Genomic DNA, 27,886 nt, shown 5'->3' on the forward strand with positions numbered 1-27,886 from the left:
TACAAAATAGTTTTTGTTACACGTCAAAGAAGGAAGTAGGGCACTTAGAATAAGGGCCAAAGAGACAGAACACTGTACTGGGAGGGGCAGCAGCAGAGCTATTCTCCTTTCCCCTTCACTAACGAGCTGTGTGGCTTTGGGCTTCCGCAAGGCAGGCTCCAGAAAGAGTGAAGCTGAATGGGCAGCCCTTAAGACGACGTCTTATTGCCAACTCCGTCGTTCTATAGGTGGAGACTAAGTGACTTGCATAATTGACCACGTGGCAGAGCTGCACAGACACCTCCTGACTCCTAGTGTTGTTTGTTCTGAGTTACAGTAACCCTCCCTGAACAAACATTTACTGGGAGCCTACTGTTTCAGGCCTTACCAGGCAGGATGTTTCCCTTTCGCTATCCTAGTATCGATTATTGGCTACTTGCTGTCCTCCCTAATTTTTTTCACTCGACCATTTTTAAAACGGTCCTTGGAGGCAGAGTTAAGGGGTAAAAAGCGTAGTACGAGCCTGGCATCAGGCACTGAGTAGCGTGACCTGGTGAGTGGCTTGGCCCGGCTCGGCGGCTGGCCCCAAACAGTGATCTAAGAAAGTAGTGACGCCTTCTGACCCAGGGAATGACCCCGGAAAAACCGGGGGTGGGAGAGGCGAGGCTGAGACTCTTTGAGACGACGCCCTGGGCTTTCCTTTGACCCCACTGGTAGGGCGACGGGAGGAAACTCTCTTAGGTGCAAGATGCCTACGCCTGTGGTTTCTGCTGCGTGGTGACCAAGGCATCCGTCCAGGTCCCCAGAACTCAGTCTCTCCACCCGGGTTTATCCAGGATTCCAAGTCTCTAGTTGCGGGGAGAGGGAGGTTTCTCCTTGGGCGACTGCTGACCCTGTGGTGGAGGGACATTTCCACCACCCCCCGTTGGCCTAGAGTCCTCGGCCGCGGCCTTTCCCTGCCCCCGGCTACTGCTGGCTGCCCCAAGGCCGGAGGAGTCAAGTTCCTTTAGGGTGCCAAGGAAAGACCATAATTTAGGCGCTGCCACGCGAGGCCTTTTGGGCAGACACCAGCCAATCCTCCACAGGCATACACGAGCCGCAGCCAATCAGCGCCCGCCTTATTCCTGGGTCCCGCCTGTGCCGGCCCTTCCTCCCTGCCCCTTCTCTAGACGTCTGTAGACGCGGCGGCTGTTGCTGCAGCCGCTTCCGGAGCTGACCCGGGCCTGGGGACCGGCCTCCACTGGCGCCCTTCGTTTTCTTCTGCTACCTTCACTGAGGATGAGTCCCTGCGCGACCGTGTGCCCACCCCGCGGAGACCACCGGAGCATTTTCATCTAGCGACTGGTGAGGGAGGGCTCGGCGCGGCCCGACCGTGCGGAACGGGCAGAGGCAACGGCGTCCCTTGAGTCGTGGGGCGACGGGACAGTGTTATCTTTCCGGAGGGTGCGGGTGACCGCGGGCCCCGGTGTCCCGGGTGGGCCGCGGGGAGGGGACGCAGCGGCGCCGAGGCTGTCGGGCTCAGCGAGAGGCGGCGCGGGGCCGGCCGCGGGGCCCGGGTTCCGGCGGCCGCCTCCCCGCTGCCGCCCGGAGCTAATGAATGGTCTGTGCGGGCGGCGCGCTACCTTGCGGTCCAGCCTGCCAAGCCCTCCAGCGACGTTGCGCTGCTAGTTTTTGATAGTTGTCTCGTGTCACTTCCCCTGGAGCCTTGAATTTGAAGCCATTCCTCGAGGCGCCCACGTCTCTTTACCCCATTCGTGGCGTCACAGAAGTTTTAGTTAAGTCTGGGGAGGCTAACGATGAAGTACAGTGTGAATCTACCTGTTATGTGAAAAGGGACCTGTTCTTTCTTGGGGGGATGGGGGGACACAGGATAGAGGCCTTTTGTTCTTGTATCATGTTGCCGATTTCTAAAAAGTTTTAGTTCATCAGCGAAACAAGTAACCCAGGGTATCCGTGACTCTGGATTTCCAACGTAGGTGGTAAAACTTAAAGGGTGTTAGCCGGACAGGATATTTTTCAGGAAGCAGAGATTGATGTAGCATCTTTTTTTTTTTTTTTTTCTCATGCCTGGAAGTAGGGCGTTTGAAAGTCGAGATTTATCAGAAGTACTAAAAGAATGTGACTTTTATGAGTGGTAGTGTTTCTATGCCCATGTTGTGCGAATTCACGTCCTTCCATAGCTCCTTGATCTTTTCACTGCCCTTTTTATTTTAAATTCCTTGAATTTTTTTTATAGGTTTCAGAAACTAATATAGGGCAGATAAGGGCAGAAAGAGATGTTTTCTAAAGAGAATTAGAGTATAGATATTTGCTGAAAGTACAGATATTTAGTCAAAGCGGTTTACTTCAAGGAATTTAAAAAATGGTTTTCCATTTAAAAATTTTTAAAAAACTTGTGTCCAGGCAGACGTAGAGAATGGACTTGAGGACACGGGGAGGGGGAAAGGTAAGCTGGGACGAAGTGAGAGAGTGACATGGACATATATACACTACCAAATGTAAAATAGATAGCTAGTGGGAAGGAGTCACATAGCACAGTACTTTGCGACCACCTAGAGGGATGGGATAAGGAGGGTGGGAGGGAGATGCAAGAGGGAGGGCATATGGGGATATACGTATGCACATACGTGTGCATATAGCTGATTCACTTTGTTATACAGCAGAAACTAACACAACATTGTAACGCAATTATAGTCCAATAAAGATGTTAAAAAAAACAACTTTTGTCCAGGGCTTTCAGTATGCTAAATTCTACATTATGCTTCAGAACCATAAAGTTCAATAGACCATATTGCATAAGGAGCTCAGTGTTACTTGGTTAATTATTATAAATGATGTCAAAGTTAGTTTATTATCTTCTTTCTTTCTTTTTTTTTTATCGTCTTTTGGCCGTGCCATGTGGCATGCGGTATCTTAGTTCCCCTACCAGGGATCGAACCCGCACCCCCTGCCGTGGAAGTGCAGAGTCTTAACCACTGGACTGCCAGGGAAGTCCCTTTATTATCATTAATAGGGCAGTAATTCTTTGCCACCTCCAGAGATGTGCTTGCCCCCTAGAATTTGGGGAATTGTTCAATTGTGAAGCTGGGTTTTGCACTAATAAAATATTGAAGTTTCTATCCTTTGTACCCAGAGAATAATTGAGAAAACAGAATAAAATAAAATACAGTATTGATAAAGCTAAATTATTAATTTCCTAAAGTAGTAAGTCTTGATGTTTTAAAATTATGTGAACTCTTTTCAGGGCTTACAGAAGGAATTAAAAATTTTTTTAATTCATCAATTATGAGTCGCTATAATTTGTAGCTTTGTGACAGTTCATATAGATACAAGTTTTTAAGGAAGGTATTTTGATTTTAGAGAGCTCTTTAAAAATTTAAGCCTATTTGTTGAATACATATTATATTTAGTGACAAATGTGAGTAAGTATGGCATTCTCTTCCCTGCCTTAAGGAGCTTTATGTGTAGTCAAGGTCCACACTTTTACAAGGCATGTTGTCATCACTTTGCAGATGAAGAAATTGAGGATTAGGAAGATTAAGCTACTTGACCAAGGTTTTAGATAATAGGAACCCAATTCCTAGTTAATACATACAGGGCAATACAGGGTGGAAAGAGGATTAAATTAGTTCATTTATGTAAAGCACTACGCTTGTCCATGTGAAAGTTCAAAAGATGGTAGATGTAATGTTTGTAAGCCATGGATAAGTTGGCAGCCCTGTAAAGGTTTGGGTAAAAACATTCCAAGCAGAAAGGGCTTTGATATAGTTATTCTGTTTTTTTGATCAATATATTATATCACTATGTTCCTTTCCTTCGTAACATTTCTTGGGTGCTTACATGTGCATGAATTGTCTCATTTATTTTTCAGAACAACTCAGGAGATAAATAGTTTTTATTCCCTTTTTACAAGTGAGAGAATTGAAGCTTAGGCAGCTGTTATGTGCCCAGGGTCATTTAGTTAGTGGTTACTAGCTCAGTGTTCTGAATTCACAGTCTGAACTTTGTGTGCTACGTGGTTGCCAAGTCTAACTGGCATCCTCTTCCTGAGATCACAAGGCTATTAACACATGAAATATAGATATTGGTCCATTTTGGTCTTGGATATGTGAGAGAATAGCATGATCAGATTTGTGTTTTCGGAAGATAACTGAACTCTTCACCAAGGTTAAATAGGATTGTGAGCCTTTGTGGTGGACCGGCCTGCAAGGTTAACAATCACCTGTGTAGCTAGCTACACTCTTCCACCTCAATTTCTCATCAACACTTTGTATTCATCACATATAAAGCAAAAATTTTCTCCTTTAATTTCTATTTGTTCCTTTTGTTTTCAGTTTGTTTTATTTTTCTAATTTACGAAGTATTTACCCTTTACTCTTCTTCTTGGCTGCTCTATCTGTAGTCAAGCCAGAAACCTAGGAGTTGACCACATCTTGTCAACTCAAGGCCCTAAATATGTTTCTGAATTGCTCACTTTCATTATCCCTGAAGAAAGGCACATAAGGCTGTCTATAATCTAGTTCATCCCTGTGTATATATTAGGCCATATGCATTTCTGTCTTCTGAATTACTTAGAATTTTCAGAATGGACCAAGGTGATTTTAGTGCTTTTATATTTACTGTTACTTCTGCCTCAAATGCCCACTGGCCCTGAATTTATCAGGCAAACACATACTCATCTCATCTCCTTTGAGGAATCTTCCCTTTATCCCTCTTGTTGACTCCCCATTCCTATGAGTCACTTGTTATATCTTTATCATAGGTTTTAATCATGATATATTTTTAGTACTTGCTTAAATAAAAATCATTCTCCTCTACCAAACTGTGCCCCACTGATGGTGGAGACTGCGTAATAGATAATAAATCTCGTTCAGTCAATACAGTTGTCAAATGAGCTATATTTTCACTTAAATATTGTCCATGAGTCTGTACTAGAATATCTAGAATGTTTAAGTCCTACGTATTTTTGTTTTCGCAGTACCTTGTGACCTGCAGATGCACTGAAGAGGCAGCATAGTGTTGTAGAAATAGCTTGGACTTTACTGTGAGATAGATCTGTGTTTGAATTATAACTCCTCTTTTACTGATAATGTGATTTGGGTGGCTTACTTAACCTCTTTGATGTAAAATATCACATCATGTAAAATATCCCATGCTTAATAAGTATTTGCTTTCTTTGCCTTCAATAAGCATTTGTTGAAAGCATGAATAAGATTAACGCTAGGCATTGGGCCAGGAATTTAGGAAAGATGTGAGGGCAGGAGACAGATTTGAGGATTATGAGCACAGGTTAAAGTTAACATGAAGAGATTGAAATTACGCAGGGTGCGTATGAATTAGAGAGGAAAAGAAGACTGAAGGTGGAACATTGAGAGAAGCCTAATATTTGAAGGTCAGGGGAAGGGAAAATGCCCTTGAAAGAAGTGGTAGGAGAGAGATCCCATGCATAAATGCTTCAGTGGTTCCCTATGCTTTCAGTACTCCTTTCTAGATTCCTTACGAGAATGTCGTGGTCATGACTCGAAAGCAGAGAAGTCAAGTAACATTACCAAAAGTACTTGGCAGTTTGGAGGTCATTGGTAACCTTAGTATGTGTGGTTTCATAGGAGAAGAATGCTTGGAAACTAGTAGCAGAGACATTGAAACCCAAACATGAACTTCGGAATAAAAATTTCTTATCTTTTTGTTACTGAAGAAATGATAGTAATAAAAGCTGCTATTTGTTTTTTTTTTGTTTTTTTTTTTTTTTGCGGTACGCGGGCCTCTCACTGTTGTGGCCTTTCCCGTTGCGGAGCATAGGCTCCGGACACACAGTCTCAGCGGCCGTGGCTCACGGGCCCAGCTGCTCCGCGGCATGTGGGATCTTCCTGGACCGGGGCACAAACCCGTGTCCCCTGCATCGGCAGGTGGACTCTCAACAGCTGCACCACCAGGGAAGCCCCAGAACTGCTATTTGTTGAATGTACATTTGGTAGCAGGTACCATGATAAGCAGCTTTATTTATCATTACGGTAACCCTTTGAGGTTGGTGGCATTGTCTCCATTTTCAGAAGAAGAAATGAAGCCTTGGAGACATTATGTAATTTGTAGAGTTATGTAATTGGTAACAGCTGGCATTGCTATATTTGAATCCAAGTATGTAGGATTCTAAGAAATGTTAGCTCTTAGTCACTTAGTCCCTTCATAATTTATGTTCATAGTACTCTGTGCCTCTCTCATTATATATTATAGTATAGTATCACTTTTGTTTATATTTAATATTCTTTTTTCCCTTTTAAGTGTTTAAATTATCTATAGTAACAAATTGGGGAATTCTTTTCTCTTGTATCTTAATTATATCCTGTAGGGTTTGAGTTATTCACATAAGTAGTTCCTTTCAGGTATTAGGAAGACACTGAAAACACAAAGATGGCAAAAGTTTAGAGCCTCAAAGGGATGAAATTAACTACACGTGACTATTTTGCCATCTGTCATGTTTTCCAGTTTAAACATTTTAAACTACTTGAGGCTTTGGTACTTTTTTCTTCGTGTCAACTAACTACCAAACACTTTGCTTATTTGTATATAGTCTAGTAGAAACAGAACTGGAGCTAGAAAGGACTAGGAGTTATCTGCGTCTGTGCTATCATTTCCAGATGGGGAAATCAGAATAGTTAAGAACTAGTTAGGTTTAGGATTTCTGACTTAGTGTGGTTTGAAATGGGAGTAGAAAATACAGATTTGGAATGTTTATGGCTGGTGCACAGAAATTTTTCCTATACATATATGTAAACTCACTTGTGTCGCTCTAAATAGTTTTATAACCGTTTTTCCTCTGTCATTCAGATAAATACAGTAGTCTCTTGGTATCACCAGGGCATTGGCTCTAGGACCCCAACGGATACCAAAATCTACAGATACTCAAGTCCCTTATATAAAATGGCATAGTATTTGTATATAACCTACATATATCCTCCAGTATACTTTAAATCATCTCTAGATTACTTAGACTATCTAAATACAATGTCAGTGCTATGTAAATATGGTTGAACCTTGAACAGCATGGGTCCACTTATACTCGGATTTTCATCAGTAAATGTGTACTGCAGTACTACATGATCTGCCTTTGGTTGAAGTTGCCCACGTTGAACCGCGAATACCAGGAACCTAGTATAGGGAAAGCCAGCTGTAAGAGGGTCATTGTGTTGTTCAAGGGTCAGCTATAGTTGAAAATGCTGTGTAAATAGTTGGCCAGCATGAGGCAAATTCAAGCTTTTCTTTTTGGAACTTTCTGGAATTTTAAAATGTTTTCAGTTGAAGCTTGGTTCAGTTCATGGTTGTGGAACGTGCAGATATGGAGGACCGACTGTGTTTTTTTAATAAATTAAAATGAAAAGAAGTATTTTGTGGAACTTAATTTGATACCTTGGAGAAGAGAATTTATGTAGAATTTCTACTATAAAAGCTTTAAAATCTAGGCATTATAGATGGGTTGACTACTAATTTAAAATCCAGAGCACAAAAATATTGAAAGAAGAAGATAATTAGGAGATTATAAATAAAAAGATGATGGAGAAATGCTTAGAGTAAAGTAGTCCACTCTAGATATAAAATTTCTAATATTTTATATTGGTGGTTAGTTTTCTAACAGGAAGTGAAGAAACTGAAGGCTAGTAGCTTTTCAGGTAGTTGACAATGATATTTCATTTCTCCAGATCTGAATGGGCAAAGCAGACACGTTAGCATATTGGAAGAAAGCTAGAGGCTCATGTATGATGGTTGAGTTTTCTAGACTTTCCTGTGGCCTCCCTAATCAATATATTAGCATTTATTTATATTTTTAAGATGTTTATTTTAAAATAGGTATACATATACATGTTAAAGCATTCAGAAGAGGTTAGTAGTAGTAAAAAATAAGTCTGCCTTCCATATCTGTCTCCAACCATTGGTGGTCTTCCCTAGAGCAACCACTGTTAACCATTTTCTTGTGTATTCTTCTAAACATCTTTCATGCATATTCAAGCATAAACATATATTTATATGTACATTTTCTCATACGTGGCATTACAGATACATCTAGTTTTAAGAGACATTTCACAATATATCTTGCAGATTATTTCATGTTAGAAAATATATAGCTACTTTATTCTTTTTGATACATGAATAATCTTCTGTTGAATGGACCTGCCACAACTATCTTTTAACTATTTAGGTTTTTTCCATGCAGTGATGCAATGAATGTTCTTGTACTTATGCCACTTCACACATGGATATAGTTTTACAGGATAGATTCTTAGGAGTAAAACTGAGTCAGAAGGAATGTGCATTTTACATTTTAGTAAATATTACTGAATTGCTGTCCATTAACACTGTACTGATTTATACTCACCAACAATGGAGTAGAGTTTCTATTTCTTCACAACCTTGTCAATACATAGTAATATCAACCTTTTTGATCTTTGTCATTCTGATAGATAAAAATGGTGTCTCATTATAGTTTTAATTTACATTTCTTTTGAATGATGTGAGTCTCTTTTTAAAAATCCATTTAAATCCACCACCACCCCTTTTTTTTTTGAGAAATGTCATATTCTTTGACTTTTATTCTGTTGGTCTCTTAATGATTTGTAGAGGTGATATATTAAGGAAAAATTTTCTCCTTTTTTGTCTTTAAAATTTTTTATGTATGTTTTAAATACTTGTAGTGTTTGAATACATGTAGTCAAGCATACATCTTGGTAAAAGATTACTGCTAATCACAAAGAACAGATATCTCATGTTAATGATTTTAGTGTTTTCCTGTGTATGGGAAGGTGCAAGAATCTGGTCTTCTTACCTACCTAGGAGCCGGTAGATCCAAAGCATAGAATGCTTCATCCTGTTTTTCCCATCCTGAATTTCCCTCAGGATGTACTGTCAGTGGGCGTCTGCAGTGGGTTGCAACTTAGCCTTTTGTGTTACTGGATGATGAGCTACACTCTTCTTTAATGGTTAAAGCAGATGTACAATGTGTGTTTGACAGGCCATAAGACAGGCTGTTTTAGTTAGCATAAAGTTCAAGCCAAATCATGTATAAGCCAGAATGACTTCCCCATATCTCAGTATGTGAAAATTTTTTCTATCGGTGGAAAGTTTGTTTGTTTTTAACATGGTTAGTTAAATTTATTGATATTAGCAACAATAACAGAGCAGATAATGCAAAACTGCGGCCATCTGAAAAACAATATCAAGGTGGCTTTGAAGTGCATTTCTTTTAAAAGTTACCTTTGAAATGGACAGGCGACTACAATTCCAGGGCTTGAAAAGCACTTCAAACACAGGAACAAAGTAATCTCTCTCTCCTTTCCTCCCTTCCCCCACTCCTCCCTCTCTCTCTCCTGTCAAATGACAAAATTAAAACAATTTAGTAACGACTTGGATGTCCTTTGTTCAAGGGAAAACAACGCCTGGATTGCGGGGTGGGGGGGGAGTCAGTGCTCACTGGCGGTGAAGCAATCTTCCAAGGGATTTTGGGCAAGAGAGACTTACAGAATGTTAGAAGAGGCAGCTCTGAAGCAGGGTGCGCTTGGCTAGGAGGTTGGGGATTTCCTAATAAGGCGTGCAGGTCCTGTTTTCTAGAGTGAGGTGAACTCGCTAAAGCGGAGTTGGAGGATTAATTGTTGTTAGGTTTCCTTGACAGGTGTGTCCTATAGGTGCAGACTGACAGGTTTAGATTTGTGCTGTGGGTGAGGCCACTGGGGTGGCCTCCATTTTGGGGGTCCTGATTAAATGCATTAACTTAATCACTCCACATGAACATGTCTACTTGTAATGTCTGGATTCTGAAATAAAGTGTGAGTGAAGTCAAATAACTTAGACATACCACGGATGTGAGAGTCCTTTGACCCTTCCAGTTACCTGTATGGTAACATTTGTAGAATCCGGGCAGACAGGCCGAGGGTTGCTGCCAAGTGGATCCACTTCCCTTTCTTCCTCAACTTACTCGGGTGGAGGTGGATGGAGCCACCTTTCAGTCAGGCTGTGGCCGAGCAGAACTAACCTCCCTTATCAGAACTGGGAGAGGAGGTCGAGCTTTTGTCAGTGAAGCTCTAACCTTGCCACACATTCCATAGGGAGAAAATATCACAGGAAGGAGGAGTGACTGTCCTATCCGTGAGAAGTTGGTAGGCTCATTTGTTTGCTTGTTTGTTTTTGAAATAGGAATTAGGGGCACTTAAATATGGAGGTAATTGTACTGTAAAATACTTGAGCAAGAGATAGATTGTGTAGTTTTTACTCTGTCTTTCTCCTTCTCTTCTAGGTCCCACTTGCAATCATGGATATTTGAAAGGAGTGGACAGTGTGGAGGGGGAGCTCCCCTCCTCCTCCCCGTGGTGCTTGACTCCAGGAATAATTTATAAACTGTGGAAAGCTTTTTTTTAAATAAAGAACTTGTGTTTGATATAAACTTGATAGGGCTATTTATAATTTTTGGATTTAAGTGCCAAAATACATTGTACAGATCTATATAGTTTTATACTGTTGCCATGAGGATTTAAATTATAATCCTAAACAGGCCATTTATTCTCTATAAATCTTTCTGAATAGCACCTTTGTGTCCTGGCTTTTTCATTTTTTAAAATCATCTGACTGTTCAGAAGAAGTAAGCTGCATTAAAACAATTAGGATGAATTCTTCCATCCCTGACTGCACATCAAAATGTCGATCCCTGAAGCATGCTTTGGATGTCCTTTCTGTGGTAACAAAGGGGAGTGAAAACCAGATTAAGGCCTTTCTCTCCAGTCATTGTTACAATGCTGCAACTATCAAGGATGCCTTTGGCAGAAATGCCCTCCACCTTGTTTCCTCCTGTGGAAAGAAAGGAGTGTTAGATTGGCTTATTGAGAAAGGAGTGGATCCATTGGTGAAAGACAAGGAGTCAGGATGGACAGCTTTGCATAGAAGCGTTTTTTATGGACATATTGATTGTGTTTGGTCTCTATTGAAGGTAAGTGTCATTTGTTTATTTAAAACTATTTGGTCTGGCATGTATTTTTCTTAATCTTTTTCATATATTCCACTTACTTTCCAAAAGAGATTTGAGTTCTTATCAGTTGTTTGATATCTTTTACTATTATAACTCATCTTTAGAATTCAAATCTCATATATCCTTTTAATTTAAACCTTTTATGATGTAAAATTTTAAACATATACCAAAGTTTACAATGTATCATGAACTGTTGGCCAATTTTGTGTTATGTATGTCTCCACTGACTTTCTCCACCCCATGTTATTTTGAAGTGAATCCCACTTTGTCATTTACTCAGTACTATGTATCTTTTAGTATTTTTAAGAAATACAGTTTCCTTTTGTATAACTATGTTGTTATCTACTTTAAAAGGGCACTGGTTATTTAAATCACTTAGGGACTATGTTTTGAGTCGTGTGTTTATTTCTTGTTTGGCTAGGATAAAGTTTTTATAGTTCTTTAAAAAAATAATTAGAATCAGGGCTTCCCTGGTGGCACAGTGGTTAAGAATCTGCCTGCCAATGCAGGGGACACAAGTTCAATCCCTGGTCTGGGAAGATCCCACATGCCGCGGAGCATCTAGGCCCATGCGCCACAACTACTGAAGCCCGCGCGCCTAGAGCCCACATGCCACAACTACTGAAGCCCACACACCTAGAGCCAGCGCACCGCAACGAAGAGTAGCCCCCGCTCGCCGCAACTAGAGAATGCCCGCGCGCAGCAACGAAGACCCAGCACAGCCAAAAATAAAATAAATAAAATAAATTTATTAAAAAAAAACTACCTCTAAAAAAAATAATTCGAATCAGTTTATTTTAAATTTCCCATCAAGTAGATTAAGATTAAATCTAGGTTTGTTGTACTGTTTAGCCAAATAATATGAAGTGTTTTGGTATATACCCTGATGGATGTCATTTCACTAATGAATGCAAATTAAAAACTGTTAGAAGTCATGAGTTTTAAATTGAACAATTAGCTTGTGTATAGGCATTTAGTCATGTTTGTGGAGGACCAGAGAAGAACAAAGCAGTTCCTGTCCTCAAGGCACTTGTGGTCACATTAGGGCATTAGGGTGCTTATCTTCAGTGTCTTTATCTTTGGTGTCTGTTTTTTGTTTTAAATTTTATTTATTGGTTGATTGATTGATTGATTGGCTGCGTTGGGTGCACGGGCTTTCTCTAGTTGCGGTGAGCGGGGGCTACTCTTCATTGCGGTGCACGGGCTTCTCATTGCAGTGGCTTCTCGTTGTGGATCACAGGCTCTAGGTGTGTGGGCTTCAGTAGTTGTGGCTCACAGGCTCTAGAGTGTAGGCTCAGTAGCTGTGGCGCACGGGCCTAGTTCCTCCGTGGCGTGTGGGATCTTCCCAGACCAGGAGCGCAGGCTCAGTAACTGTGGCGCACGGGCCTAGTTACTCCCGTGGCATGTGGGATCTTCCCGGGCCAGGGCTCGAACCCGTGCCCCGTGCATTGGCAGGCAGATTCTTAACCACTGTGCCACCAGGGAAGTCCTGGTGTCTGTTTTTGACTTCAGAAAAATTGTTTACATAGTGGTCTTTAGGTGGTAACATTTACTGATCAAAATAATTTTCAGTATGTGTTAATAGCAAAATATCCTTTTTTGGAGCTAAACTATCTAGGTTTACTACTTACTGAGTCCTCTTGGATGAGTTACTAAATCTTGAACCTCAGTTTCATCTATAAAAAGAGGATAATAGTGGTACCTTCCTTATTTTTTTCCCCCCCAGGGAGTTTCAGTGAAGAAAATCTTTTCTTAAGTTTATTAATAGTACTGTTAATTCCTCTTATATGTAAAACCTTTGGGTATCAGTTTAATTTGCCTATTGTAATCTCTTTTACAGGAAGAGCTAGGTTAGTAAGAGTTAAAGCATCTATCAGCTCTACTTCTACCCTTTCCCACCAGTTTCTGCTGGAAAATTGGATGACTGCCAATCCTTTCAAGCCTGAGAGTGTCCTTGGATTTTCTGCCATCCTAGGGGTTGCCATTCTGGTGTTAGGATTGGGGGCTTCCGTTTGAAATAGGTTCTGGTCTGAATTTTGGACCTTCCCTCCCTTTGGGTTTCATTTCCCTTTAGAAATCCTCAATCCTCCTCGCCACCTTGGCTAGAAGAAGCCAGGAAATGGTGCCTTGGGCCACCTTGCTCTTGGCTTGACTGTCATCATCATCAGAGTCCTTCTGATCCGTGATAGACACTTAACGGGGATGCTTCCCGCTGAAAAAAATATTCCCACAGAAACCTCTTTCATCCATTTAGTATTCGCATGTTGCTGTAAGCCATCTGCATTTTTTTAGCACAGACTTCTTTCCCCTTTTAACACTCCTTTAATTGGAAGGGCTGCAATGATGGGGTGTTCATGTCAGTTCCACTTCTGGTGATAGCTCTATAGCATTTAAGGTGTTACAGACTAGCAAGAAGAGACTATACAGAAAAACACATTTTAAATGAATTACATTTGATAAAAACTTTATAGGTATGAAATTTTAAAATTAAGTGCTAAAATTGTACAATAAATAAACACCCATGCTATCAGTTCCTGATTGCCAAAGATGAAAAACCTCAGCAGAAACTTCTTGTCTGCCAAAAGCCAGAGTAGAAACAGCATATCTTATGCAGCTTTTCATTACCTTCTTGATTCCGTGACAGGAGGCATGTTTATGTTTGTAGGGTCCTGCTGTGTCTGTTACCTCTATACCGGTTTTCTTTAATTTTGGTGGTTTATATATATTATTAACCTGGAAGAACTTGCTTTAATTTTTTCATTTGTAAATCGAAAAACTCACTGAATCATGAGATTGTGTGGATTAAGTGATAATACTGTTTGTAAAGTATTTGGAATACATTTTTTTCTTTTTTTTAGTGCCTAATGTGTATTAGGCAACGATCTAAGTGCTAGGAATATTGTAATGGGAAAAAAAAAGAATCCTTTGCTTGTTTGTTGGTTTGTTTTTTGGTTATACTTAGGTGCTATTTAATAAGGTAGTGAATTTACCTACTATTTTGGGGATATGTAAAGAGTTGATCTTTTAATAAATGGGATAGACTAGACTACACACGGATGCTCCTACCTTTAGAGTTTAAGGTGAGCATATTAGAAAGTGTCAGAGACCACCATATGTAGGGAGCTGTAAAGGCAAAAAAGTGTGGCTAGTCCTTTATGCAGTTGGGGCTGCTTAGGATGATGCAACTGTATGTAGTCTTATTAGGGTCCAGTTGGTATATATATAGTAAAGTTTAGGACAGATTTATAAAACTGATAAAGTAAACTGTCCAGGGATCCTATTTGTCAGATTCGTAGCTTGGAGCACTCTGCCCTGGAATGTACCCTTCTTACCCTTACGAAGGTGAAGCTCAGGTCTTCCCACATGGATTTATTATATCTAACTTTGAAAGTAGCAGGCAACATACACTTTTAAATTTGTTAAGATCTTAGATCACTTCTGGATTTTGTTTTATTTGTTAGCTCACTAAGGAGTATTTTTGTTCATTGACAACCCTTGTGAAATCAAGTGTTATAACCATCTGGAACCATCTTGATTTTAATTTATTAAAATCCATTGTTACAAGGTAAGAGGAGATGCTCTTTCTTAAGTAACCCAAAAAGAGTATTCCAGCATGTTGTGGTTAGAGTTTAAAAACTTCATGGTTCATCTCAACCTGTAACTGCCCAGGTAAACTCTGGGTGTAGATGGATAGGCAGTGATCACTCACACGAGTTAAAATTATTGTTGAATGCCATATTAAACTGTCAGCAAATATTAAAAGTTATTTATGAGAAGGAGTACATTTTGTGTTTAAAAAACTGTATGTAGTAATAATATGAATTGAACATTGCTCTATTTCTCCCCTCCTCCAGTTATATTTTAAAAACAGTAAATAATGGTGCTAGGGATAGGGTGTGCTAACTGCCTTAAATAAATGGGACAGAAAATGTTCTGTTTCATGTTTGAATTCTGGAGATATAAAACTACAGATTACTTTAAATTCATTCTTAAAACACACACACACGTGCATTCTCAGGGGTTTTTTTTTCGATACAATCTAACTATAAGTGGTAAGAGACAATGCTCTGAAAATTTAAGTAGAAAATTTTAAGTGGAAAAATATATATCACACAAGTAGAAATAAAAGAATATAATTGTCTTCATGTCAGTAATAGACGTAAATGGAATTCAAGGCAAAAAGGTGGAGCATAGGTGATCACATTATATACAGTAAATCCTAAAAAACATATATATAAAAAGTAAGAAGTATTCTTTGCCATTGTGTAGAAATCTTTACAGCCCTTAGCTGGATGTGGAGTTTGGCTCTTTAAATACGGAAAAAAAAGCACGTGTGTGTACATACACACATAGACCCAGACCAAAAGTTAGGGCCTTCTCAGTAACTGACCTGACTTACCACGGAAAACTTTCATATCTATTTCATTTTGATTTGTTTTTCATTTTGATTTTAAATGTTATTTTATTTGTTCACATTTTCTGGTTCTTCTTTATTTACCCAAGAATTGGATATTCGATTTCTCTTAGTTTTCTTTTATGTGAGAAATAAATGTGTATGAGCATAGGAGATAATTGTTATTAAATGTTTATTTTTAATGTATTTATGGGTTTGATCATCTGACTTTTTGATAAATAAATTACTGATTATAGGTAAATGATTAAAAATACATACATATATATCTGTATATACACACACATTTTTTCCTTTTTTTTTAGCATGGTGTTAGTCTGTATATTCAAGATAAAGAAGGCTTGTCAGCTTTGGATCTTGTAATGAAGGATAGACCAGCTCACGTAGTATTCAGAAATACCGGTAAGAAAATTCCACAAATATATTCCATTAAGGTACAGCTTAGAAAATTTTATTGAAATTTTATTGTTATAGAAATACCTGAGGAAATTTGTGTGGATATCTGCAAAGAACTTTTACTCTGGTATATGTTGGTTGATAACCTTGGTTTTCTTTCAGAGCACTTTGGTTTATTTTACATTTTTCAGATTCAATGTTCATTTCTGTGTATAAGAGTAAAAATACAGCCTAAAAAGGGAAGGCAGCTAGAATTGTAACTACTGTAAAGCCATTGATGTGCATTCAGAAAGTAACAGCATTTGAGCTAGAGGGGGAAAGGAAGTGATTCTTCTACCCACATGTTCCTTCTTCTCATTGCACTGATCTCCAATTTTTTTGCCCTGTGAGCTTTGGTAATGGAAATTGACTGAAAAGGAGGAGAGGTTTAAATGGGGGCACTAGTTAATTTGCATTTTAACTAGTGAGCAAGCTACGTAAGGACATGTTCTTCATTTTTATTTCTGTCTTGGACACTATATTGCAAGTTACAGTTATAATTCCATTCAAGAACTTTATAAGCCTTCCAAAATAAAAATGAAGATTTATATCATAATTAGCTGTGATTAGGTTTTATCCCAGTTTAATGGATATTGGCCCAACCTCTAGTGTGATTTTGCATCTGTCAAGAGCAAACTATTGGAAGATGACGTTTCTCTAGAAATAGGAACTAATATCATGTTTGCTTCATTTAGAACCTTTATATATTAAATGTTTTAATAACATTTTACATTTAAATAATTACATGTATTATTTTCATGGAAACTAGGTGGATATGGCGGGTGGTATTTTAATCATTTGGCAGTTAAACTTCTAAAGAAACAAGGGTAAAGTGTTAGATTGCTTACATTGGGACAGGCCTGTGCTGAATTGGATTTTCTGATTTCTATTCTTAGAGTTATATAGTAAATTATTAGATTCATAATTTAAAAGAGAGGGTTGGTAGTATCTTTCTAAATATGGTAATAAAATTAGTTTTTGTGAAGAATCATGTTTGAGGTAAACTGATTAGTGGAGTATATCTATAATTAAACTACACTGATACTTGTTTAAAATGTAAAAGAGTATAAAAACTAATTTTCATTTTAGATCCTACAGATGTCTACACTTGGGGAGATAATACAAATTTCACCCTGGGTCATGGAAGCCAGAATAGCAAACATCATCCCGAGTTGGTGGATCTGTTCTCTAGGAGTGGGGTTTATATCAAGCAGGTATGTTGAAATACAATCTGAGCACTTTTAGAGATTAAAAAGAACTTTTGTATTTGATAGCTTATCTTTTCATTTGGATTATGTTAACTTTGGTGAAGGTACAGTAACATATTTGAATGAAGAAATTGATCAACAGAACTTTACTAATTCTTTTTAGATTTTGTTAGTCTTAATCATATTTAGACTATGTAAAATATCATAAAACTATGAGATGTTTGTGTAAGGCATGTTTAAAGTTAGAAGGCATTATACAGATACTAATTTTTAAAAGGTAGAGCTTGTGTTGATTTTCTAGTTTTTCTTTCTACTTAATTAGAGTTCTTCAGATTGTTTCTCAAGTGAATTTGTTGTTGATACTCAAATGAAGTTTGTTATTAGTTTTAGGTAAGTGAACCTGAGTTCTTAAATATAAGTAATTGTAAAATTTTAATTGATAATTCTAAAGGTTTGGTCTTTGGCCTTATATCATTATTCTGGATGATTCCACTTCAGTGGATTTTGCTACTGTTGGCATACTCATCTTTCTCTGTAACTCTCTTTGTGTGTGTGTGTGTGTGTGTGTGTGTGTGTGTGTGTGTATGTGTATGTGTGTAATTTATCTGTAGCCTCAGCTTTTCTTCCTCTTGAGTTTCATTTCAGTTGTACTCCAGACATTCTTTCAAAGTTTTTAAATTTAACTGTCTGAAGTGCTAATTTTGCCATTCCTAAACTTTCTCTACTTAATTTTTAAAGCTATAAATCTCAGTTTCTGAATCCTGAAAATTACACCTCAGAATATGTCTTTTGAGTTCATCTCTGCGTGATTTTTTTTCCTGATGTAATAGTTAATGTCATTCCCCTTTTATTCCCCCAAATATTTGGATTATATATTATATGGCCACCATATTTAGGGTTCTGTAGAACACTGATTTTCACACCAAAAGTCATTAATTAATGTATCACAATTAGCAGTTTAAAAAAAATGAAATAGAAGAGTTAAACTCAAGAGAATATTAAAATTTGAGAGGCCAAGAACAGGAGCCCACATGGGAATGAGGAGTGACTAGAGAAGTAGAGAGTAGAGTGGTGTCCTGAAAGCTAGGATTCTGACTGGCCATCTACATAGACCTCGAGGGAACTTAGGATATTGAAAGGACTTGGGATGGACCAGAGTCATAAGCCTGGGGTCAGAGTTTCTAGTGAGGGTGAGGAAAGCTGTTAGAGCAGGGCTGGTTGCTCTTCCTCACCTAGTTCAGAGCCTTAGGTAGACGTCGCTAATCAGTCACAGCATACTCTTGTTCTCCCTTCGTCCCTCCCTCCCTCCCTCCGTCTTCTCTCCCCTCTCTGTTTTAAACTGAACTTGAACAGGTCCTCAGAATTCACCCATCAACAGCCACTAATGATTGATCAGAGTTGAGGCACTTAGAAAGATACCTGTTTTCCTTTTCTGACTTAGTACATGATATAGTCAGATTTCATGAGGTGAGATTTTTCAGGAGCAGAGATTTTTACACAAAAGTGAAGGAATAATAAAGATGTTAAAAAAAAAGTGAAGGAATAATGGTGACATTAGGAAACGGGCTGATTGTACCTTCTGATCCTAAGATATATGTGCTGTAGAAGAACTGAGCATATTCCACTTGGTAGGGTTAAGGATGAAACAGTATACCCAAAGAGAAAACTACATTTCAGTTAAGGCAAGGATATGAGAGTATTTTGTGAAGAAATTAAGGATGTAAGGGATTTTTTTTTTTTTTTTTAACTACGAAAAGGAGGATTGAAACACAAGCACAGTGGATAGGTTTGAGAGGAAGGAAAGCAGTGTAAATTTCAGTAAGAAAAATGGAAGCAAGTTAATGGGAATATTTACTGAGCACCATTGAGAGCCCTGTTACTCACTGAAAAAGGGCTGATTCTGTAGTATAGTACCAGATGAATTAACTGCCATGGAACAGAGATGATTATTATTAGCATAATATATTCCTCAGAATTAAGATGAAAATGCATGTCAGTTACCTCCTTAAAAAATTCAGAGGTTTTAAAGTTGGAGGTCTTACACTCTGGTATTGGTTGTTTTGTAGAAGTCAGAGATTATAGAATGGCATCCTAATATTGAATATAGAATTGAACAAAATGTATTACTTGTGGTTTCATGAAATAATTTTTCCCTTACAGATTGTAACTTTGTATTACACATTTGAATACAATTTTGGGTTTTATTTTTAGACTTTTTAGGCATTTGTGGTACAGCTAATAAATAAGATAGTGATTTTTGCATTATCATAGGCACATGTATTTACAGAACTCGCCAAGTGGTTTAGGGATATGTGTAAACAGAGCTTGCAATTCAGCTTGTAACTTTTTTTTTTGGCTGCTTTGGGTCTTCGTTGCTGCGCACGGGCTTTCTCTAGTTACTGTGAACAGGGGCTACTCTTCACTGCGGTGCTCGGGCTTCTCATTGCGGTGGCTTCTCTTGTTGCGGAGCACAGGCTCTAGGTGTGCGGGCTTCAGTAGTTGTGGTGTGCAGGCTCAGTAGTTGTGGTGCACGGGCTTAGTTGCTGTGTGGCATGTGGGATCTTCCTGGACCAGAGCTTGAACCCGTGTCCCTTGCATTGGCAGGCAGATTCTTAACCTGCGCCACCAGGGAAGTCCATGATTTTCTTATTTTTCCAAAGGGCCCTGACTTTCTGGAAAATAATTCTAGGATTTTTTATTTCTTAATCCTTTTTTTAATATCCTAAGTTAGAAATATTTATGGGTGGCATAAGAGATGTAAATGCAGATTATTTTTAAAAGTAAAAAAGGATTTTTAGATAGTATTAAGGTAAAATAAGTATACTGATGCATTGAAAAGTAGCAAAGTGTGGCCTGCAGGTTACGTATGTAAGTGCATGCATATTTAAAACTGCTCTTGGTGTCCTATTATTGCCTTCTGCTGATGCAGTTCAACCCTTTTATAGTAACCTTGTTTTCTGGTAAGAATGTATGAAAATGGAACTGTTTGTCAGAGGGCAAGGAAGGTTCTGGGAAGGAAGTGGGGAAAAGAGAAGAGCTTGAAAATTAGTGTAAAATTATTTAAAGCCATGTAATTATATTAAAGGTATATTAGACAAAATCAGAGGTATAAAAAGCATGTACTGTTTACCCCCCCCCACTCCCTGTTTATAAGGTGATGTTGGAAAAAATACTCTTAAGGCACTTTTATTATTTTCTTTAGTAATAGTCACTATTTGGTAATCTTTATGCTTCATATTTTACTCTGTTCAATTCTTGCTGTTTGAGATTTTATGAAATTAGAAAACAACTGACTACTACTTTTTGTAGTTGAATACTTAAGATTTGCATTTTCCTTTGTTTAGTCTCTTGTGGGTAACACTTGCTTAATTCCTTCTAAATTTTTCTTCCCCCAATGTCAGTGTTTTTAGACGTAGTTTTAAAATAGACCACCATATATTATAAATTTTTATTACAGAAAACTTTAAACATGTACAAAGTGGAGAGAACAGTATAATGAATCCTAATGTACCCATTATCTAGCTTAAACAATTAGTAATATTCTGTTATTTCTTTTTTATAAAATAAAGGATGTTTTATTCACAGAAGTTTAATAATATTCTCTTGTTTTCCTGTAGGTGGTGCTTTGTAAATTTCACTCAGTGTTTCTGTCTCAGAAAGGGCAAGTTTATACCTGTGGTCATGGTCCTGGAGGACGATTAGGCCATGGAGATGAACAGACATGCTTGGTAATTGAAATGTCATTATACAGTTTAGGTAACTTTGGTAAAATTGTATAAACTGGAAACCTCAGTTAACTAAAAAATTTTTTTAACCAACTATAAGGAGAAAATAATATACCGACTGATAACAGAGTTTACAAGATCAGTTACTTTCCTGGTGTATTGTGTTCAAAATAAGGATTTAGATATGATGCAAAATTCTAAAGCATCAAAGAAAAATTATATTGTATAGCAAACATCGAGTCAGGAGAGTACATAAATAAGCTTTAAAATATTTCCATAGTTGAAATTTAAAAAATCAGACTAATTGTAAAACTTTTCCTGTAGTCCAGGATCTAAGTTTTTATTCATTTTTAACTTCTCATTAAGGTATTTGTGGTCTGAAAATTGGGCCAATATTTTCATTGTATAATCACAAAATTGACTCTTATGCTACTGAAACTTAGTGCTAATTGGAAGAAACCTAATAATCATTACATTCAGGAAAGTTATTTCCTCACTAGGTTACTTTTAAGGTAAGTTTTTTTTGAGGGGACTGCTGGCATGTTCATCAGTTAAGAGGTCTTTAAAAATGAGAGAGAGCTATGGTAGTCTCTTCCATTTTTTTCAAGGGTATATTATGTTCTAGGCATTGTTCATGCTTTCCATGCAATATCATTGCCTTGATTTAAGCCTGACAACAGCACTGTGAGGTTATAGGCCTTATTGTCCTCATTTTATACACAATGACAATAATAATAGCACTCATTTATCAATTGTTTACTCTGAGCCAGAGAGCGTTGTGTTTTGTACTTACTAACTCATTTACTCCTTATGCTGATTTTTTATCATCCAAAATACTATTATTATTTTGTGTTCAGATGAAGAAAATGAGAAAAGATGAGGTTTGTTTGAGATCAAATAGCTGGTAAATGACAGAATTAAGATTTGAACCCAGAACAAATGACTTTAAAGGAATATGGTATCGTATGTTTGGTTATGCATTGAAGGGCTGCATTGATTCCTGTATTCTTATTTATTTCTTCACTACACCAATGAATACTTTGGCTGAAGAGCTCCCTTTATTCAAACCAGACACATTTGCACTTGGTGTATGATAAATGATAAGGGCTCAAAAATCATTTATTGAATCAAATTGTTTTATTGAAATGTCTCACTGGGATTTTGTATTTTACTTACAAAGCAATGTCCATTAAACTTATCTCCCCCTTGCTGAATTGTACAGTTTGCCTATGATAGGTACAGCCGTATAGCAGTCGTATCATTTGGGATGTGGTATCATAAGATTCTATTTGTATTTTGTACTTTATATAAACGGTTAATGTGATATACTGAAGTTAATTTTATTTTGTAGGTCCCTAGGCTTGTGGAAGGACTGAGTGGTCATAATTGTTCTCAAGTGGCAGCTGCTAAGGATCATACTGTTGTATTAACTGAAGATGGATGTGTTTATACGTTTGGTCTAAATATTTTTCATCAATTAGGAATCATTCCTCCACCTTCCAGTTGTAATGTACCTAGACAGGTAAACTTCTCTTTTTTATTTTTATTTTATTTATTTTATTTTTTATTTTTTTGCGGTACGCAGGCTTCTCACTGTTGTGGCCTCTCCCATTGCGGAGCACAGGCTCCGGATGCGCAGGCTCAGCAGCCATGGCTCACGGGCCCAGCCGCTCCGCGGCATGTGGGGTCTTCCTGGACCGGGGCACAAACCCGTGTCCCCTGCATCAGCAGGCGGACTCTCAACCACTGCGCCACCAGGGAAGCCCAAACTTAAATAATAAGGTGACCATTGGTGTAAAACCTATATGGACAAAAAAATGGAAGGCATTGACAGAGCAACTTATTTTACTTGTATTCAACAGTGTGTTTCTTCAGTGGTATATATTTTATTTTTCACAGGAGAAATTAAGCGTAGTAATGTACAGATTAACATTTGTTTGGAGTGAGAAAGAGCACTTGGGACATTAGGCAGCAAACTGCCTTAGATTCAACTTGTAAGTGTTCATAAGCATCAGGGAATCCAGATATTTTGGGTTTGAAATTTAAATAATTTTGAGGCCCTTCTTAAGAAAAAAATAGAAATTTTATAAGTAAAAAGTGGGCCATGTAAATGAGGCATCCAGAAACTTAAGCTTATTGGCTTCATGGTAGATCTGTCTCTGCGCAGAAATCATACCTGGCAAGTTTACGTGAGGGAACATAGGTCTAAAAGCAACTGTTTTTGTTGTTTTCCCTTTCGCATTTGTACAACCACCACCAGAGGGTGGCCTTTCCTCAACTTCAGGGACCTAGTACGCAGGACAGGACTGGTGCTTTAAATTAATATGTTACTAGAATCATCACATATAGCAAATGTGTTTTCAACTCATAAGATTTTGCATTTTGGGTGTTAGACTTCTTCACTGGTTTAATCCTCTGGATTTAAAATGATTATTAGATATACATTTTTAGTAATAAGCTTTAAAATCCAGTGCTTTTCCATCCTGGATGGCTAATGAATCAACAGGAATTACTCCAAGATAATTAGAGGTAGTTTGCAATCTGTGGTACTTCTTAGGCCCATTTTCCCCAACCAACTGTGGAATTTGTAGATATTTAATCATTTTGCAGACTTTAGAAATGGTAGATTTTACTCCCATTTTTATTCTCATTGTGTGGCTACCGTGGAACTCTGGGTTGATATGGACATAGCCAGTATTAAGTGCGGACAGTTTTGTACCCCAGGAGCCATTCGGCAATGTCTAGAAACATTTTTAGTTGTCACAGCTGGGTGTAGGGGTGGGAGTAGTGCTACCGACATCTAGTGGGCAGAGTCCAGGGATGCTGCTAAACCTCCTACGATGCACAACACAATCCCCACAACGAAGAATGATCTGGTTCAAACTGTCAGTAGTGTCACTGTTGAGATACTCTGGATATGTCAAATTTGAAAGTATCATAGTTTTCAATAAGAATGAGAATGCCTGTTTTGCATATTGCTTGTTAACAAAAGTTTAATGATTTGGTTTTTATACTGTGTCAGTTTTTTTTTTTTACATGTTTAAACTCCTGACTTAAGGTGGCTGCATCAAGATGTCTTGTATTCTGAGAAGAGTTGGGGTGTCAGTATTAGTGCTGAGATCTATTAGTGATGAATGCCATTAGCACTTGAGGGGGGTACTGGCAGCAAATATGCCATATATTTGCTACCCTGGTCTACTGGATCTTGTGCAAAATTCTGTTAGTTCATAGGTACATAATAAACTGAAGTCTTGTTTGTCTTTTGAATAGATGCAAGCAAAATATCTTAAAGGGAGGACAGTCACCGGAGTAGCAGCAGGCAGGTTTCATACAGTGCTATGGACTAGAGAAGCTGTTTACACCATGGGACTAAATGGTGGACAGCTGGGTAAGAAATCCATGATGACAATATCTGAAAAACAAATTGTATTCTTAAAACGGATATTTTGTGATTTGTTTATTTGTGTAATTTTTTAGGTTATTTACTAGATCCCAATGGAGAAAAGTGTGTAACTGCCCCTCGTCAAGTCTCTGCCCTTCACCATAAGGACATCACTGTGTCTTTGGTTGCTGCTAGTGATGGGGCAACTGTCTGTGTTACCACAAAGGGAGATATTTACTTACTTGCAGACTATCAGTGCAAGAAGATGGCTTCTAAGTATGTGTATTTTTGTGAAAGAAACATACTTTAATAATAATTCAGCTCTTCCAGCAAATATCTGAGTATCAGCTTTATGCATTCTCTGAAATGTCAAATGGAGAAAATTGAACGGTGGGAAAGTCAGGAGTTTTTGCCTTTGATAATCTTAGTCTTTTGGCAAACATCCAGTAAATATATATAAAAGTTCTTTGTAGGTTGTAAAATAGTATTTCTGAATTACGATAACATATGGTTAAATATGACCTATAAGTTTCCCTTTTTTTATGCTTCAGGTGCACAGAACTAGATGAATCATAATTCTTGGTTTGTGACACTATCATTGGTTCACGTGTAGCCTTTTATATATTATACACTTATTTATTTAAAAAAAATCATATTCTGTGGACCCTCTACTCAGTCCTTGTATTTATACCTAAGTGGTATATTTTCTTATCTTTGTATCTGTATAGGCAGTTGTTACCTGTTTTAGTAACATGCAGTAAACAAGCAGTTGGCTGTCTAACCAAAAAGTCAGTTTAAGCAGGGAATTATAAAACGTAGATGGGTCTACCAACTGGAGTTCTCTGTCTTTTGTGCATAAACCATACTTATAATACTTATAATGTGTTACCTGTTACTTCATTTTGAATGATTTAAGGAGCAAGTGCTTAAAAACAAGTGTGAAGTAAGTTAAAGGCAAAATCCTATATTTTTTATACATTTTCGGTATTTTATATAGTTGGTTAATCCATATCTAATTTGACAGCTGTTATTTTTTGTTGTTTTTTTTTCTTGCGGTACGCGGGCCTCTCACTGTTGTGGCTTCTCCCGTTGCGGAGCACAGGCTCCGGACACGCAGGCTCAGCGGCCATGGCTCACGGGCCCAGTCGCTCCGCGGCATGTGGGATCTTCCCGGACTGGGGCACGAACCCGTGTCCCCTGCATCGGCAGGCGGACTCTCAACCACTGCGCCACCAGGGAAGCCCGACAGCCGTTTTTTGCTTGTCATATTTATTGTGTCTTTTTAAAGTATTCAGCTTTTATAGAAAGTGTTCTTTTCAGACTAATATTTCATTGGTTTACATGATGTTTCATTATATTATAACTGTCGTAATAAATACAAGTAGAGAAATAGATCTTTGAGCAGGTACAATAGCTCAGTTAGTAGAAGCAGGAATGTGTAGGAATTCTAGAGAGTAGCTATCCAACTTTTAAAGTAATCAGGGATTTGAATTGAAATTCAACAGAATGTGCTTTTGCTAATGTCAATGAGATGGTAACTTCATGAACAGATACCAACTATGAGGTTAGCTCATGAGCAGATGTCAACCATCAATACATACAACTTATCTTTTGTGTGTAACAACTGGAAGGTTATCAATTGTAGGTCATATTTCAGTTATAAAAACATGAAAATGTGAACATACATGTTTCTTAGAACTGACTGTGTAGGTTTCTTTCTGAGCATGAGATGATTTGTGAAATGTTAGGTTTTGTTTTTACTTTACATTTATAAAATCTGCCCTGATAACATTAAATTACATAAATATAAGTTACATCCAAGTTTTCACTAAGAAAATTCTTCTGTTACAGCTGGTTACAATGTAGTAATTTTGAGAAGAAAAACATTAAACAAACAAAAAAAGAAAAACATTTTAAAACGTGGGTAAAATATCTGAAAGGGAGGATAATCATTGGAGTAATAGCAGGCAGGTTTCACACAATGCTATAGGCACATCACGTGTGTAGATGTAATGAAATGTATAATGAATTGGCTAGTGGATGAGTTATTAAATTAGCAATACTAATGATTTTTTTGGTAGGTATATCTGAAGTTGTCCATATTTGAAATTAAGGATTTTTGTTTTGATTTGAGGTTTAAATTTTTTCTGTTAAAATGCAGATATATTTAGGAGCTTTTAGCCTTATCAGTTATTTAATCTAGAGAGAATGTGTGTACATGAGCAAGTGAGGTTTTAGATATTTAATGTGTGTATCTGGGTAGGTAGAGACCTTTGGGGAGGGAAGGACTTGCCATAGAAAGAAATGGTCATTGTGTAGGGGAAACTCATAAAAGGAGGAACTAAGGATAACAAAGGTCAAATCATCTTACTCCACCTTTCACAATAATCACCCTAAATTAGTGTTTGAACAGTAATTTCTTTAAAATTGATTGTATGTTTTAGAGAACATGTTAATCTAGAATTTTTTTTTTCACCCAGACAACTAAATGTGAAAAAGGTTCTTGTATCTGGGGGGCATATGGAATACAAAGTTGATCCTGAACATTTGAAAGAAAATGGGGGTGAAAAAATTTGCATTCTTGCAATGGATGGAGCTGGAAGGGTGAGTATATATTTATAAAAAAGCATAGTAATCTTGTTCTTAGTTGATAGCTGTAGGAGACCTGATAATGTAAAACTGTATTGCTGTGATAGTGATGATTCCTGTTGACTTTTGTTTCCCTACTTGTTTTTTTTTGTTTGTTTGTTTGTTTTTTTTGCGGTATGCGGGCCTCTCACCTTTGTGGCCTCTCCCTTTGCAGAGCACAGGCTCCAGACGCGCAGGCCTAGCGGCCATGGCTCACGGGCCTAGCCGCTCTGCAGCATGTGGGATCTTCCCGGACCGGGGCACGAACCCATGTCCCCTGCATCGGCAGGCGGACTCTCAACCACTGCACCACCAGGGAAGCCTTCCCTACTTGTTTTTGATGTCCAGTACTAATTATTGAGAGTTGGGAGCTGGTATTTCAAAGAAAGTATGATGACATTTAACTGATGTTGCATAGTACTGCCTTGTTAAACTGTAGTTTAAATTTTCATTTATTGTGCTTAAAATGGAAGTAAGAGGTTTTGATAGCTTATTTGATATATACACTGAGTACTGAAAAATGGTTTTGAATTGCATACATATGAGATATGTAACTATTCTTAAAAAATAAAAAGCTAAGCTGGCAATATTAAAAATACATAATTGGAAATTTTCTCTCAAATTTGGTTTTAAACAAATGTACACATAATATATATGCAGAGATCATAACTATCATATAGAAAATGTAATGTATTTCTAGATCACTATATAAAGAATCTCTGGGACTTCCCTGGCGGTCCAGGGGTTAAGACTCCACACTCCCAGTGCAGGGGGCACGGGTTCAATCCCTGGTCAGGAAACTAAGATTCCGCATGCTGCATGGTGCAGCCAAAAAAAAAAAAAAAAAAGACTCTCTTACCTCTTTTCCTTTAAGTAAATAGAGTTCTAATTTTTATTCCTCTGATAAAATTGTCAATTAAAAATATGTATTATACATTAGAAACACTGAAAAAATTTTACACTGTGACTGGAAAAACACAGATTGCTTTCTGCTTTTTGTTTATAAAATAATAACATGCAAGTGTTTTCTGAGGTTTTATAAAGTGCTATACAAATTGGCATTTTAGAAATTGAAGAATTAATCATAAAGCTCCACCTGCTGGTACATTACAG

The 27,886-nt window shown here is 37.9% G+C and overlaps 1 protein-coding gene across 6 annotated transcripts in view; it reads left to right on the forward strand.

Moving 5' to 3' along the window:
- The first annotated feature begins 1,107 nt into the window (after positions 1 to 1,107).
- Positions 1,108 to 27,886, forward strand: part of IBTK (inhibitor of Bruton tyrosine kinase) — a 92,229-nt gene continuing 65,450 nt past the window's right edge. For 5 of the 6 annotated variants that reach the window (XM_067702696.1, XM_067702698.1, XM_067702697.1 and 2 more), the window contains exons 1-9: positions 1,109 to 1,323; positions 10,259 to 10,945; positions 15,701 to 15,797; positions 16,920 to 17,044; positions 20,656 to 20,766; positions 22,115 to 22,285; positions 24,034 to 24,151; positions 24,241 to 24,421; positions 26,626 to 26,749. In XM_067702696.1, coding sequence (XP_067558797.1) covers positions 10,625 to 10,945; positions 15,701 to 15,797; positions 16,920 to 17,044; positions 20,656 to 20,766; positions 22,115 to 22,285; positions 24,034 to 24,151; positions 24,241 to 24,421; positions 26,626 to 26,749 — 1,248 coding nt within the window. In that variant the 5' untranslated portion in view covers positions 1,109 to 1,323; positions 10,259 to 10,624. Of the gene's footprint in view, positions 1,324 to 10,258; positions 10,946 to 15,700; positions 15,798 to 16,919; positions 17,045 to 20,655; positions 20,767 to 22,114; positions 22,286 to 24,033; positions 24,152 to 24,240; positions 24,422 to 26,625; positions 26,750 to 27,886 lie in introns of all 6 variants that reach the window. The other variant, XM_067702702.1, reaches the window with a different exon arrangement.

Source organism: Pseudorca crassidens, chromosome 13 (assembly GCF_039906515.1).
Source record: "Pseudorca crassidens isolate mPseCra1 chromosome 13, mPseCra1.hap1, whole genome shotgun sequence".
Taxonomy (NCBI): domain Eukaryota; kingdom Metazoa; phylum Chordata; class Mammalia; order Artiodactyla; family Delphinidae; genus Pseudorca; species Pseudorca crassidens.